Below are 13,487 nucleotides of genomic sequence, written 5' to 3'. Positions count from 1 at the left end.
ATTTTATTTTTATTTTCATACGTATCATATTTAAAATTGTTAAATCTAATCACACTAGGGCCTTAACCACAATCCCTTTATTGTTTTGCTTTTTTTGTTTCTAAAATAACTCAAAGCATAAAATTTTTAATTTTGTATTTATATTTAAATTAATATATTTTATTATATATTTTATATTTGGTGTCTTTAATAATATTATGTTGAGTAGGAATCCACTTACATTAATATAACTTTTATATTTTTTGTCCCTTGGATCAAAATAAATTTATGACTCATTTGAATCAAAAAAATATTTTTTAATTTAGTACTTTATCGAAGGATCCAAAAAAGTCTAAGAGTTAGACCAGTATAAACAAATCTCTTCTTTAGTTTATTACATAATATTTTTAATTATTATAGGTATTATTTCTAAAAATATTGTAACTATTAATATAATTGATTAAATAAAAAAATTTTAACGATTTTAACTGTTATATAAATTAAAACATATATTACATATAAATAATTTTTAATACTCTACTAATGTTCTTAATGGTTTTTTCATCTTATCATTACTGCTTTTTTTCAAATACATATTTGTCTGACTCTAATTTCACAGCTAGCTATATTATATTTTTCGATATCATTGAAGTTAATCATACGCCATAAAAAAATGGAGCCCCAGTTTTATATTTTCATTATAATTTAATTTTTACTATTTTAGTTATAATTTATTTTGTTTTTTATTATTAGTTCTTTTTTTGTTTCTAACAATTTTTAGGAGGCAAAAATAAATTGAAAACATAAGTTAAGAAGAATAACAATCAAACTAGTATAAATCTAAAATATTTATGACCTATCTAGGTTCATTAGTTACATCTTCATTATCTTTTCTTTTTATGAAGAAAAAAAAAGGATGAAGTAAAAAATTGGTCAATTTATTATCTTAATTTGAAGGTGGACCCAAGTCAATTAATGAATACTTCTAAAAGAGATATGAAGGATAACATAATAATATATAATCAATATCATATATCATAAATAATGCAAAAGATTTATTTGAATTGTGAAAGCATAGCAAAAGTGTTTTTATGAAAAAGTCATGCAAGCAATGCCCACTTGATTCACTATTCAAGGACGAAATCACATATTCAAAAATTGTTCACTATCTACAGTGTAAGTCCTTATAATCTAAAACATAAGATTTCCTGGAGAGTTTCCTTCTCTATGCCAATCTCTCTATTTTTCTCTCTTGTTTCTTATATAACTCATCATATAGTCCCACATGAATTAGACTTATCTCATTCTTGATTTTGATGTATATATTCATCCTTTTTGTTTCTCATTATAGCCGAACACCATATGTCAATGAGAGAAGAAAAAAAAACAACATATTCATGTTTCAAGAACAATTTTTTCATATTTTTCTCATATGGTCTATTGCCATTTTTCATAAATAAGAGAAGCGCTTGAGGTTTTTGTCCATTTTATTTTAAGACAATAACTACTCATGGTAATTATTTTGTTTCAAATCAAAAAAACCTTTCATAACTTAACTACCCTTTGGTAGTTATTTATCATATAAGATTTTGCTCACTCATTATGGGCGACAATTTCCTACATCAATTACTCGCACAGAATGAATGGCAAACTCTCATGATCAAGAAAATGTTTCTCTACTCTTTGTGATGATTCATGCAAGGAAATAAGTCGTGCAATCAACATACTTCAAGAGCTTAGTTGCTATAACACTGTTAATGCATATAGTAGCTCAAAATCACATCTAGTTACTTATATAACTATTAGGTATGTATAGTAACTCTCAAGTACAAATAAAGCAAATATACAACACTATAGATCCATTCAATCACATTTCAAGTTTGCAATCTCTCTTCAATCATATTACATGATATACTTATATATTCACAATTATATTCAACATCTCAAACATAATTGGTCAACCTATGAATACAACTAAATGTGACACCAAAATGATATTTTTTTCAGCTAGAATCTTTTCGTTTCAATTCAATTGCTATCTAGATATGTCTTATTAGATCGAATCATCCATGATTATTGGCAACAATCCAATATAGTTAACATTGAACTGAAACTTTAAGAAACAATCAAAAGTCTTTAAGGATACTAAATATAAGATCATCTGATCTCAAGGATCTCACACATAAAAAAACAAAGATTTATTTTTCTGTTACCCTTTATTGGTCGAACAATGCACATATAATATCAAACACATGCTATGATATTACTTTCCTTTTCTTATGGAGCGTATGCCTTTTATCATTAGAATTTTTTTTCTTTAAAATTAAAATATTAAAAGATTTGTTATGAGATAATTTTTAAATTAAAATTTGATATTATTTTTAAATATTATTATTTTTATTTTGTATTAAAGTTAAAATACGAAAAAATTGTGAGGAATTAAACCAAATATCTATAATTTATTTTTTAAAATACTTGGTGGAGATAGGAAAAATGAAAAAATCAAATAAAAAATTTTTACAAAAAATTAATCCAAATATCCACAACAGTAAATTTTTCAAAATACTTGGTTTACAAAATTTCAAATCAGATACCAAATGTCCTAAAAAATTCAAACCAAATTTTGATTATCTTGTTTTCTTTAACTTTTTAATTCTTCAAAATTAAAAAAAAAAAAAAATTCTAATATGAGTAATTGGTGATGATGTCAATAATGAAACATGATTGGATTTTCTTAAAAAAAATAACCTTATCAAATATCTTATGCCAATATAAGTAAAATCAAGAATATAACAAAAAGTATTTATTGAACTTAACTCGGTTAAATCATGCCATTGTCTCTTAAGATATGACATCTAATAATTTTAAAATTTAAATTTTAACACTGACAACCCCTTCTATCTTATAATTACGAACTTCTTTGAAAAAACCTGACTTCAAAGTTCAAAGTAGGATGCATGTTCAAACTCACAACTTTAGCTTAGAAGCATAATATCATTCATTTACAGTCATCACTCAGCTGAGCTTTAAGCAGCACAAATCAAAGCAAAGTAATAGGAAATGAGTATTGGCTAGGGTCATTGACAATGAATGAGTTGGAAAATGATGGCCAATACAGCAAGTTAAAAAAACTCAATCAATTTTCTTTTCCACCATTGCAGACTTTGTATTACCAGAGGGATTTGGCTCTCCATTTCTATTAGGAGAAGATAGTCTATAATTAGACCATTCTTCTAAAGCTTTGTGGTGAAGAGAATTCATTCTAATATAAGGTCGCCTTTCTCTTATGTACTTTTCAGCCCTTTTCCAGTCTTCCACAATGCCTAATGCCACTATTAACGCACACATCACTGCAACACTTCTCCCATGACCTAGAACAAGGACAAATAATTAAACAATTTATACATCTCAAATCTCGAGTATCTTGCAAATAATATGTTTTGAATTAAATCTGATAATTTAAAATATGATATATTGACATAATATAAAAATAATATAAAAATAATACAAATAAAGATATAAAGATAGCAACACAGGTTAAAATTTTAACAAAAATCATAGATGAGTTAAATAAAAAAAAAAAAATTTATTTCGTATTTTACATATGGACATGAATTGTAACACAACTTTTTGTAAAACACGACACGAATATATGGATTGCTAATTTTTACATGATTCAAATACATAAAAAGCCAGAGCTACATAGAGTTCATAGAAGCCCCTTTAATTTATTTCTCTAATGCAAGAAAGATGCTGGTGCCTTCTTGCTTAGGATTTCATTCCTCGAGTTCGTAGAAATAATTTAATGGCAACAGAAAAAAAAAAATGAATGATGAGAAGACAACTGCTGGTTGAGATCAAAATTTTCGAAAGTGCTTATAGAAAAAGTTCTAAACGGTCAAGCTCAAAACCTCCTTTTAGAGTCACTTTTAAGTGATATTCAAATTATGATTCCAAGTGTCAGCTACCAAAGAATTAGGATTAATCTCTACACATCTTTTCAAATTAGCATGGCTGAGATGCACTTCTTTTGTGGGTTAATATGTAATTTAACTATTGAACTATATCACTTTTCACGGTTTGGTATCATTCTATCAGCTCATTTGCCCCAGATACGAACTTCCTTAATAATATGTCATTGTGGCAAGAAATCAACAAACAAAATCACATGACATGATGTATTTCATTGGCCAATATCTACCACATTATCATTTTACCTAACACCTTTAATCAATGGTACAAAATGTTTGACAAAAGCAAAGTTAAGATGCCAAATCATAAATTTTTTTCAATAGGTATCAAATTGTGAAAAATGATATAGTTTACAGGCCAATTTACATATTAACCCTTGTTTTATCTCTAGCTCAACCTAATTGGCAAATGTTTGTCCATACATATACTACAAGTAGGGATAATGCCCAAAAATGCCCTTGAACTCTATCCTAAAATGCATTTAAGGCCGCCAGCTTTCATCACATTAAACCAAGAATATGAACTCCTTTAATGCAATTAACCCATAGGTGTCATCATATATGGGAAATAGTGTATTAACTTGCTAAGCTGGTAAAATACCAAAATAAAAGACGCTGAATAGGATTAAATATATCCGAGTGGGCAATAGATTTTAGAAAACAAACTTCTAGGTCCTCTTTTACTTGCATCTTCTTCATTATTCTCTCCCCCTTACCTTTTATCTTTTCTTCTTTTTCCTTTATTTATTTTCTTTGGTAAAGTAATTAGATTGTTGGTGCTTGCTAGCTAGCTAATATAGAGCTCCATTGAGCTGGCAAAATCTAGCCTACAAATGCCAAACACAACATGCATCAAAGGTGATTTCCAACCTCAACGGCCAAATACTAGCGGCAAGTCCTTGATCTGCTCCCAATCGACTTGATCGGTCATATAGAAGGCTATCTCAGAGCAAATCTAGCACTGGTTAGGGTGGAGCATATCACTAACAATCATTGTAGTATAATTAACCAATCATAATTCAAAATTACATAAGGTTCATTAAAATTTCGTATCAAGCCCACACTTATAAACACTGGATCCTTACATAATTTTTTATTATGATTGAACAATTGTAAGTGAAATGCTCCTTAGTTAGCTTGGATCCAACATATGAGACCAAAAACAACATAGTTGACCAGATTCAGGCTAGTCAGCAATGAATCTGATACCGACAAGCCAGATCCCACCAGCCTGAACTTGGGAGAACTATTATATAAGACCAACCAATACCAAAAATTTTGTCAATATGGCTATCAGGTGGAGGAAGAAAAAGATCAAGTAAGAGCAAAGAAGAGTAAAAAACTAAAAGAAATGAAATCCTTCATTAAAGTATATATTGTCAGAGTTAATAATTACAACAACAATGAAATTGGAGTTTGTGCACTTGACTGAACACAATAATAAAAGTTGGAGGCTAATAATACATTTGAATAAAGTCCAAGGGCATTTCAAGGATTATCCCTATAGATTAACTAACAACATGCCCTTCACACTTAAACGGAAGCATATCACCTACAATTATTATAGTATAACTAATCAATCAAAATTTAAAATTAGGTGAGTTCCATTAAAATTTTATATGGAATTCACACTTATAAATAGTAGACCCCTATATAATTTTTATTGTGATTGAATAATTGTAAAATTATAACAAAAATAATTATAGGTGATATGCTTCCCACTTAAACTGCTTTGGTAAGTCTCTTCTTGATGATGGCACTCCCCAGTTAAATTTGCTTTGAGTTTTCTCCTATGTTGCTTGGACTTGATACAGGTTTGTAGGAGTAAGTGTCTAAAAGTCTTAACTTACCAATTGCTTGAAACTGAAGACACAAGGATACAACTATTAAGGGTTTGACAAGAGGGTATAGGCGCACAAACTCATTTTTCAGATTATATTATTAAGGCTTAGTTTAGCATTGATATTGAAAATAAATTTTCCATTCAAAAGCTGTTTTTGACCCAACTTCAATATTAAACAACAAAAAAAATTATGACTTTTCAGTTTAAAAGCCTAGTTTCACAACTCAAATCAAAAGGCTATTCAAAAGATTTTTCTTTTTTTTTTTTGGTGAAAAGGAGCTTTTGGGATAAAAAATTATTATATTATCTTATATTTCTAATATTTTATTATTTTATACATATTTTTTTAGGTATTTCAATTACTAACAGCAATTTTTTCACTGTAATACTAAACACTTAAAATTTTTAACCACACCTTTTAAAAGGATTTTTTTTAAACTTAAAATTTTCCAACTGTAACAGCAATGCTAAACTAATCCTAAAATGTTTAATATTATTATATCAAAAGTTTAATAAACTTTTTATGAAAAAATAAAGGTTGTATTATTACTTTGGTTTTGAGCCTTTAATTTAAAAGAAAAGAAATCATAGCTATGCAATTAGTGCAAACTCCTGGATCTAATTAGCATAGCTAAAAAAACAGTTGTTTTACTTGTGGAATCCTACTCCATTGCTATGCAGCTTAAACTCTGCATTTTTGGAGGAAAAGGGTATATATGGGATCTATGTTTGTAATACCCCAACCTAAATCACATGTGGGCTAGAGCACACATGGCCCATGGTACATTGGGGGTTTATTAACATTTTAATTTGAATAAGTGAGGGCTTACACATGAGATCTTTGGTCTTAAAAATAAAAAAAGGAAATATGGTTTTGCTGACAAAAAAAAAAAAAGGAAAGAACTTTCCCTTGCTTTCTTGCTTACGGTTTGGGATATTGGATGATTGAACTTAAGTGTAAAAATAGAAGACCACAGTTGGTTCCATGTCTTTAAGGTAAGCAAAAGCCTTTTATTTATTTGAAAGAATGTTTTATTTGTTGTTGAAGTTTGAGATTAAAAGTTTGAGGAATACTTAAAGATTCATGTAACTCTCAAATAGTTCTTTTGGTTGATGCTAGCCTATTTGGTTGGTTTTTTACTATTTAATTAAGAGTTAAGCATGATTAAAGATTAGCTTTAAGGCTGGTAACAAAAGAACTCACTATTGTGGATTAAAGGAAGGAATATATATGATATGCAACAATAAGATTTCTATGTCAGTGAGTTTGTATTAGTTTCGGTATAGATAAATAGAAATTTATTATAATTATTTTATACCCTTGGAAAGCTTGTTGAGTTTATTTTTTAATAAGACAAACAGAATTCGAATCCAAATTTCTAATTTTTACTTATAGATGTGCAGCCTACATGGCAGTAGCATCAAGGATGAATTAAGAAATTTGACTTAATTTTATACAATGAATTACAGATTGAGCCATATATGTTTGGAAAGCTTATTGAGTTTATTTTCCAACGAAACAAATGGAACTGAATTTCGAATCTCCTATGAATAAATATTTAATATTTACTAAAAGCTATACATGCTGTCTAACAGCATATGACATGGATTGCAAAAACTATTACAATTAATCTACCAGGAATTTCTAGGTGGTCCATATATGGTTAGAAAACTTATTAAGTCTAATTTCTAACACACTAAAAAGATCTTAGTTCCAAATAGTATGTCTTGAGATATGATCATTTTAGTGAAAGAAGAGCAAGCAGCCAGTATTAGTTAGTTGAGTTAAATCTTGTATAATTTAGTTGTTTTAATATAAATGGTCTCAAAAATGGATGATTAATTTCTAATATATTGAAATGACCTTGAGTAGGCTATTAATTATTTTGGGAAAAAAGATAAATGGTGAAACCGAAAAAAGGTAAGTAGATACTCACACGCTTGTTTTCAAATCTACGTATATATGTATGTTCTAAATGAGTGAAAGTTTATTTCTTTATTTTCAATATATGAAAATAGAATCAAGCATTTGATTATTTTGAGTTTTTCTATATAAATGATGGATCATGCTTATGAATTAAATAAAAAAATTGATTTATGTTTAAAAAATGATTTTATGATAGCTATGAACAATCCCTGAAAAGTGGGATCATCCACACTAGAATTAGTTCTACAGCCTTAGCCGACAATTTATAATAGTTAGCATAGCCATGATTTTACGACCCTAGCTAACGGGTTATAGTAATTAGCATACAACCTTAGCTAACTGGTTATAATAGTTAGCAATGATCATGATAATGAAATTATTGATATAGCCATTATCACGAGTTATAGTAGTAACCGTAACTAATAATGAACTAATAATAATGATTTATGATGATGAATTTACAATTTTGAAGATTGAGTCATGATTTGTTTGAAGGATGTATTTGACCATGATTTATGATTTACAATTGATAAAAATGATATGTTTGAATATGATATCAATCCTTTGAATGCTTACCTAAATGTTTTGGAAGCATAATTTGAATGATGTTTTTGAATGATCTATGGGTACGTATGAAAATGATGCTTGATCCAATAAGGTGTGTAAGCCCATACTTGTTAAGTTGTGGTTTGCTCATTCCATTTTTACTTCCCTTTACAGATGATTAAAATGATAAGTTTGCTTAGTTTTGTGAGAAACTAGAAGATAAATTGGAAAGATTACTAGGGAATTGGAGACATTGTTGGCCAATGAAATCTTACGAAGCGATTTTGTATTTTTATTAATTTATATTTGGATATATGAAGATTTATCATTAGTTGAACTAAAGTTATGTATTTTACTTGACCAGATTATTTTATTGAAGAAATTTAGAATGATTAAGAAAGAAAGTTCCATATTACTTTAGGATTTTGCTTCAAGGTAATACAACTGTGTTGCATCTCAGTCTAGAGGTGTGACAATGTTAGAGAAATCAAAAGAAAAAGGATGAAGAGGAGGAAGAGAACAAAGCATTTTCACGAAAAAATGTGACTAAGGAGTTTAGTAGTAATAAACTTCTAACAAGTCAAGACTTAAAGAGTTAAATTTCATTCACTGAAAAAGATGCAGTCAGATGAACCCTGTTGACCAAATGGCATCCAGAGTAATCATCTTGCTCTTCTGTATGACATCAATAATTAAACAAGGCAACTATCCAAGCAAGATAGAGACTTCATTCTTCCTTGTACTAAATTAAATAAAGACTATTTCAATGGAAGTAAAAGCTTGAGCTTACTAATCCAATTATGTACCAAACTACACTCACCTACATGAAGATACAGTGTAAAGCAAGATGCCAAACTTAAGTTAATAATTACGGTGTAATCAAACAGAATCAAGTCAATACACTATCAAACTCAAACTCAGCTCGATTCGAAAATTCAAGATTAGAAATTTGACTTGAACTTCATTTTTCATGCTCGAACTCAGCTCATAATGTTTTTGAGTTGCTCAAGCTCGGGTCACTAGGTAAGCAAAATTGTAAATATTAATATTAAATACTATATTTTTATCATTTAAATAACAGTTCGATTAAGCTCAATAGATTCACAAACTTTTCAAATATTAAACTGATTGAACTCAACTTATTACTTAAATAGCTCGACCTTGAGCTAGGCTCAACAATGAACAAGTCAAGCTTAAGTTTTTGTTTTTGAATCAAGCCGGAATAGCTAGTTTAACTCGTTTACATCCCTACTGGTAATGGAAAACATGAATATAATCCACTTACTAGCAAGAAAAGAAAACTCCAGCACTAAAGCAAGCATAATTAAGCAGCAACAAATGAAATGAACAAGTCAGTTTCAGAACATACCATAGGCGCAGTGGATGAACACTGGCTGATTTCGAGCTCTCTTTCGACAAGCCCACTTCACAGCTGATTCAATTTGCCCTGGCTGAGGTGACCTCGTGTCCCAAGTAGGAATGCATAAATACGAGTGCCCCTTCAACTCCTTAATTCTTGGAAATTCAGCTGTGCAATCGATAACAGCAGGGTTACCCGGCGGCAATAAACTGGGCGAAGAAGGCCAGCCACCAACATATATACCCTCACATATTTGAGAGTAAGGTTCATCACTATTAATGGATCTTCTCACCATCGAAAAAACTCTACTAAAGTACAAATATGGGAAAAACATGACTGTTGACCAAATAGGAAAAGACCCATCTGGATTTTTGCCCAAAAGCATGGGAAGATTGATTGAAGGGTGAGAAGCTATTGAAACAAGCCAAGAAATCAACGATGCATACAACAATGGTATCGCCAACAATGTGAACCCAAAGCTCATAAAGCATAGAAATAAAAGCAACCATGCTGCTGCATTCAACGCTATCAAGACTGATAGGCCAAAATCCATCTTTGATTCACAACTCAGAACCAAAAATAAGATTTTCCCAGATCAGTTCTCAAAAGTATTTTTTGATAGTTTTACAAATTTCTGGCTATGAAAGCACCGAAGGGTCCTCACTCTGCAAGGAAAAAAAAAAAGGGAAATATTTTTAAACAAACAAAAGGAAAGGAAAAAGAAGAATATTTTAAAGCCTTTTCCAGATTATTCTTATAACTATTATTAAATAATGTTGATAACACATTTATAGATTATCTTAAAATTTAGTTATCTTTATAATAACTAACAAAAAAAAAAGGCTATATGTCCAAATTATTCATTAAAATTAATATTTAAAAATTATGAATTTAAAAAATTTTAGATGCGTAATATTTTCTTTAATCATATGTTGTAGAATTTACAAGTAAAATTTTTCTATTACCTTTACTCATCATATTTTTTTATAAAATTTATCTAATTAAAAATAAAAAATAAATGAAAATTTTATGTATATTGTTAATGTTATTTAACATTTAAAATCTAAAAATTTTATTTAATAAATAGCAAAATTTTTTGAGATTAAAATAGTATATTAATGATAAGAGAAAAATAAGTGAAAAAAAAATCAGATTTTAGGTTTTTTTGTAAATAAAAACTCCTTTAAAAGTATGATAGGAATGTTAAAAAAAATAATGGGGGTAAAAAAGATTTATTGGGATATCAGTTATCCATTGAACCCTTCCGGTTTTAACTGATGTCTCAGTGCGATTCAAGCTAGTAAATTTACGTTCACTGATGTTATCCAAATATGAATAACGATAAGATTAAAGAGAAAAAATGAAGAAAACGCAACACAGAAGAACTTGAGTTAAATCCAAACGAAGCCTTATATCTCAAACTTAGGGCTTATTTGGATTTCACTGAACCATCTGTTCAATACGTTTAAGTCATTTTTCATTTCAATTTCACTGTCAAATAAGTGTTTGGATATCAGAGAAATGGCGCGATTGAATCATTTGACCCGCATGTAAGGGACTGAATTCCACTGGAGAAAGAAAGGTCCAATGGACTACTATACCCTAAATTAGACAATTTTATCCTCAATTTAATATATTTCTTAAAATGCCCGTAATTTTAAAACTCTAACAATTTCAACATTTTTCAGCCTTAATATATTTTTTAATCTAAAAAATATTTCACTATATATTAAATAAAAATATTAAGATTTTAAATGTTAAATAACATTAATATATATTAATTCTCAAATAATTAATAATGAAAATTTTATTTGATATAAATAATTTTACTTACTTTCAACTTATTAAAATATAAAATAATTTAATATTTTTTAATTATTTATTTTTTAAAAAAAATCAAATATTTATTATAAATTTTGTTATATATAATTTTAATTTAATGACTTTAATAATTATTTTTTTCTCTTATTACATTTTATTTCATCGTGATCATTTTGATTAAATTAAACATATATATCATTATTTATTTTAATTTTATTATTATAATAATTAATTTTATTATTATAATAATTAATTATATCTCTATTATTATTTTTAATTTCATCAAAATTAATTTTATTGTTCATTCAAATAAACCTTTATTTATTTCATCGTATCAAATCGGATATCTCAAATCTCTCATTGATGATGTTTCAACATTTTTTCGCGTTGCATCTTGTATTTACAATCTCGTAGCTCTTTAAAAAAGGACATAACAAGTTGCCTAGAATATAATACATATATGCAACCCGTTGTTTTAATTTTTTTTATGATAATAATAATAAATATATATATATATATATAACAAAAAATCCAAAATTCTACACAGCAGCCTTCATCAACACAAAAGTCAACCTCGTAAATCCCAAGAATATTAAATCATAAATCACATGATCAAAAGATAAATATACAACTAAAACAAAAATTAATAAAAAAAAAAACAACACAAAAAACAAACAATCAACTGAAAATTGCACAAAAAAATAAAACCAAAATATCTTAAAATCAATCCGTCAAAGCTGGAATTATTTTTAAAAAATTTTGAAAAACATGTGTCTATTGGAAAAAAAAGAAAATAAAAAAATGCATATCACCAAAATTAAATTGATAAGAGTTAGAATTAATTGTAGGTTTCATCGTATGTTTGATTTTTTTTTTAATGTTTTAATTGGTTTTTTGAGAGATTCTGATAGGTAAAAACAAAATAGAGAGAAGAGAGAAAAAAATTTTTTTTTAATTTTCAAGTTATCGATAAGTATAAATGTTATTTTCGGTGTGTGATGAAAAAACTCTTATCATGCATCCAAGAATTATGATAAAAAAATTACAGACTTTGCAAAATACTTAAACATTCTATATTTCATATGAATGTTCAAATTTGAACACAATCCTTTGAAGTATATACAAAACCATTTAGATAAAGATGAAAAACAAAAGCAAAAGGACTAAATATCACATTCCATCAGGCCAAACTCAAGAATCCAGTACTATATTTTCCACAAGGAAGAGGAATGTGATCTTTCAACTGTATATCTTACTTCAGATGATTGCCTTGACTGGTTTTTGTTTAATACCTCAATGTATTTATACCATTTTTTTTTCAATTGATTACCCTTTCCCATTCAAGCAATGTTAAGCAATTTGTAAAAGTAGCAATTCAAAATAAAACTATAATTAATGTACCCAATCCAAGTGCACTAAACTTTACCGAGATTAGTTAGTGATATAAATGATACATTAATATTTATAAATTATTCAAGTTTCGTTTCGATATAATTTGAATTTAATTTGATCATTATCAAGTTAAGTTTTAGTAGCTTGATTATCAAACGAATTAAATTCGAATATTTTAATATTTTACTAAAATAGTTAACGAGTTTAATTAAATTTTTATATTTTAATATACATTTTTAATATTTTAATTAAAAAATTATTATTTTATTTTTATATATCAATTTCAATTCAAATTTAACATAAATAATTAAATTTGAAGCCAAGCATAAAAATTAAATTTATTTTTTATCAAAAAAATAAACTTAATTGAACTAGTTAGAGTGATTTGATTTTTATTTTGAGATTAATTCAAATTTAAAATTTAAAACTCGATTGAGTCTAAGTTAAGTTTTGAACAACAAACTTTGAATTAAACTCAAATTTTTTAATATATCAATTCGACTCGATTACACTTCTAACACTGACATCAACTTATATTCTAAATAAAGTCAAACACAAATGCATTGTTCATTTCATTATCATTTTAGCTTAATTTATCAAATTAATTAAACCGAATTCTTAATCAAACAAAACTATAAATCACATAAT

At 27.5% G+C, this 13,487-nt stretch overlaps 1 protein-coding gene across 1 annotated transcript; it reads right to left on the bottom strand.

The window, feature by feature from the left end:
- Positions 1–2,914: 2,914 nt before the first annotated feature.
- Positions 2,915–10,366, bottom strand: LOC111297343 (uncharacterized). Its single transcript, XM_022892063.2, has 2 exons — positions 9,636–10,366; positions 2,915–3,350 (listed from the first exon to the last, which is right to left on the bottom strand). The coding sequence occupies exons 1-2, from the start codon at positions 10,177–10,179 to the stop codon at positions 3,112–3,114; spliced, it is 783 nt and encodes a 260-aa protein (XP_022747798.2). The 5' UTR covers positions 10,180–10,366; the 3' UTR covers positions 2,915–3,111.
- Between the last annotated feature and the right edge of the window lie 3,121 nt (positions 10,367–13,487).

Source organism: Durio zibethinus, chromosome 12, assembly GCF_047325235.1.
Source record: "Durio zibethinus cultivar Kanyao isolate XHJ-2024 chromosome 12, ASM4732523v1, whole genome shotgun sequence".
Classification (NCBI taxonomy): Eukaryota; Viridiplantae; Streptophyta; class Magnoliopsida; order Malvales; family Malvaceae; genus Durio; species Durio zibethinus.
Note: the sequence above shows the minus strand (reverse complement) of the source record. Positions and strands in the feature narration are given on the sequence as shown.

Bases quoted from the DNA above. Each gene is read 5' to 3' on its own strand.
- LOC111297343 (XM_022892063.2), bottom strand. From the start codon at position 10,179: ATGGATTTTGGCCTATCAGTCTTGATAGCGTTGAATGCAGCAGCATGG. The intron at 3,351-9,635 runs GTATGTTCTGAA...TCCTTGTTCTAG, and splicing joins GTTCATCCACTGCGCCTATG to GTCATGGGAGAAGTGTTGCA.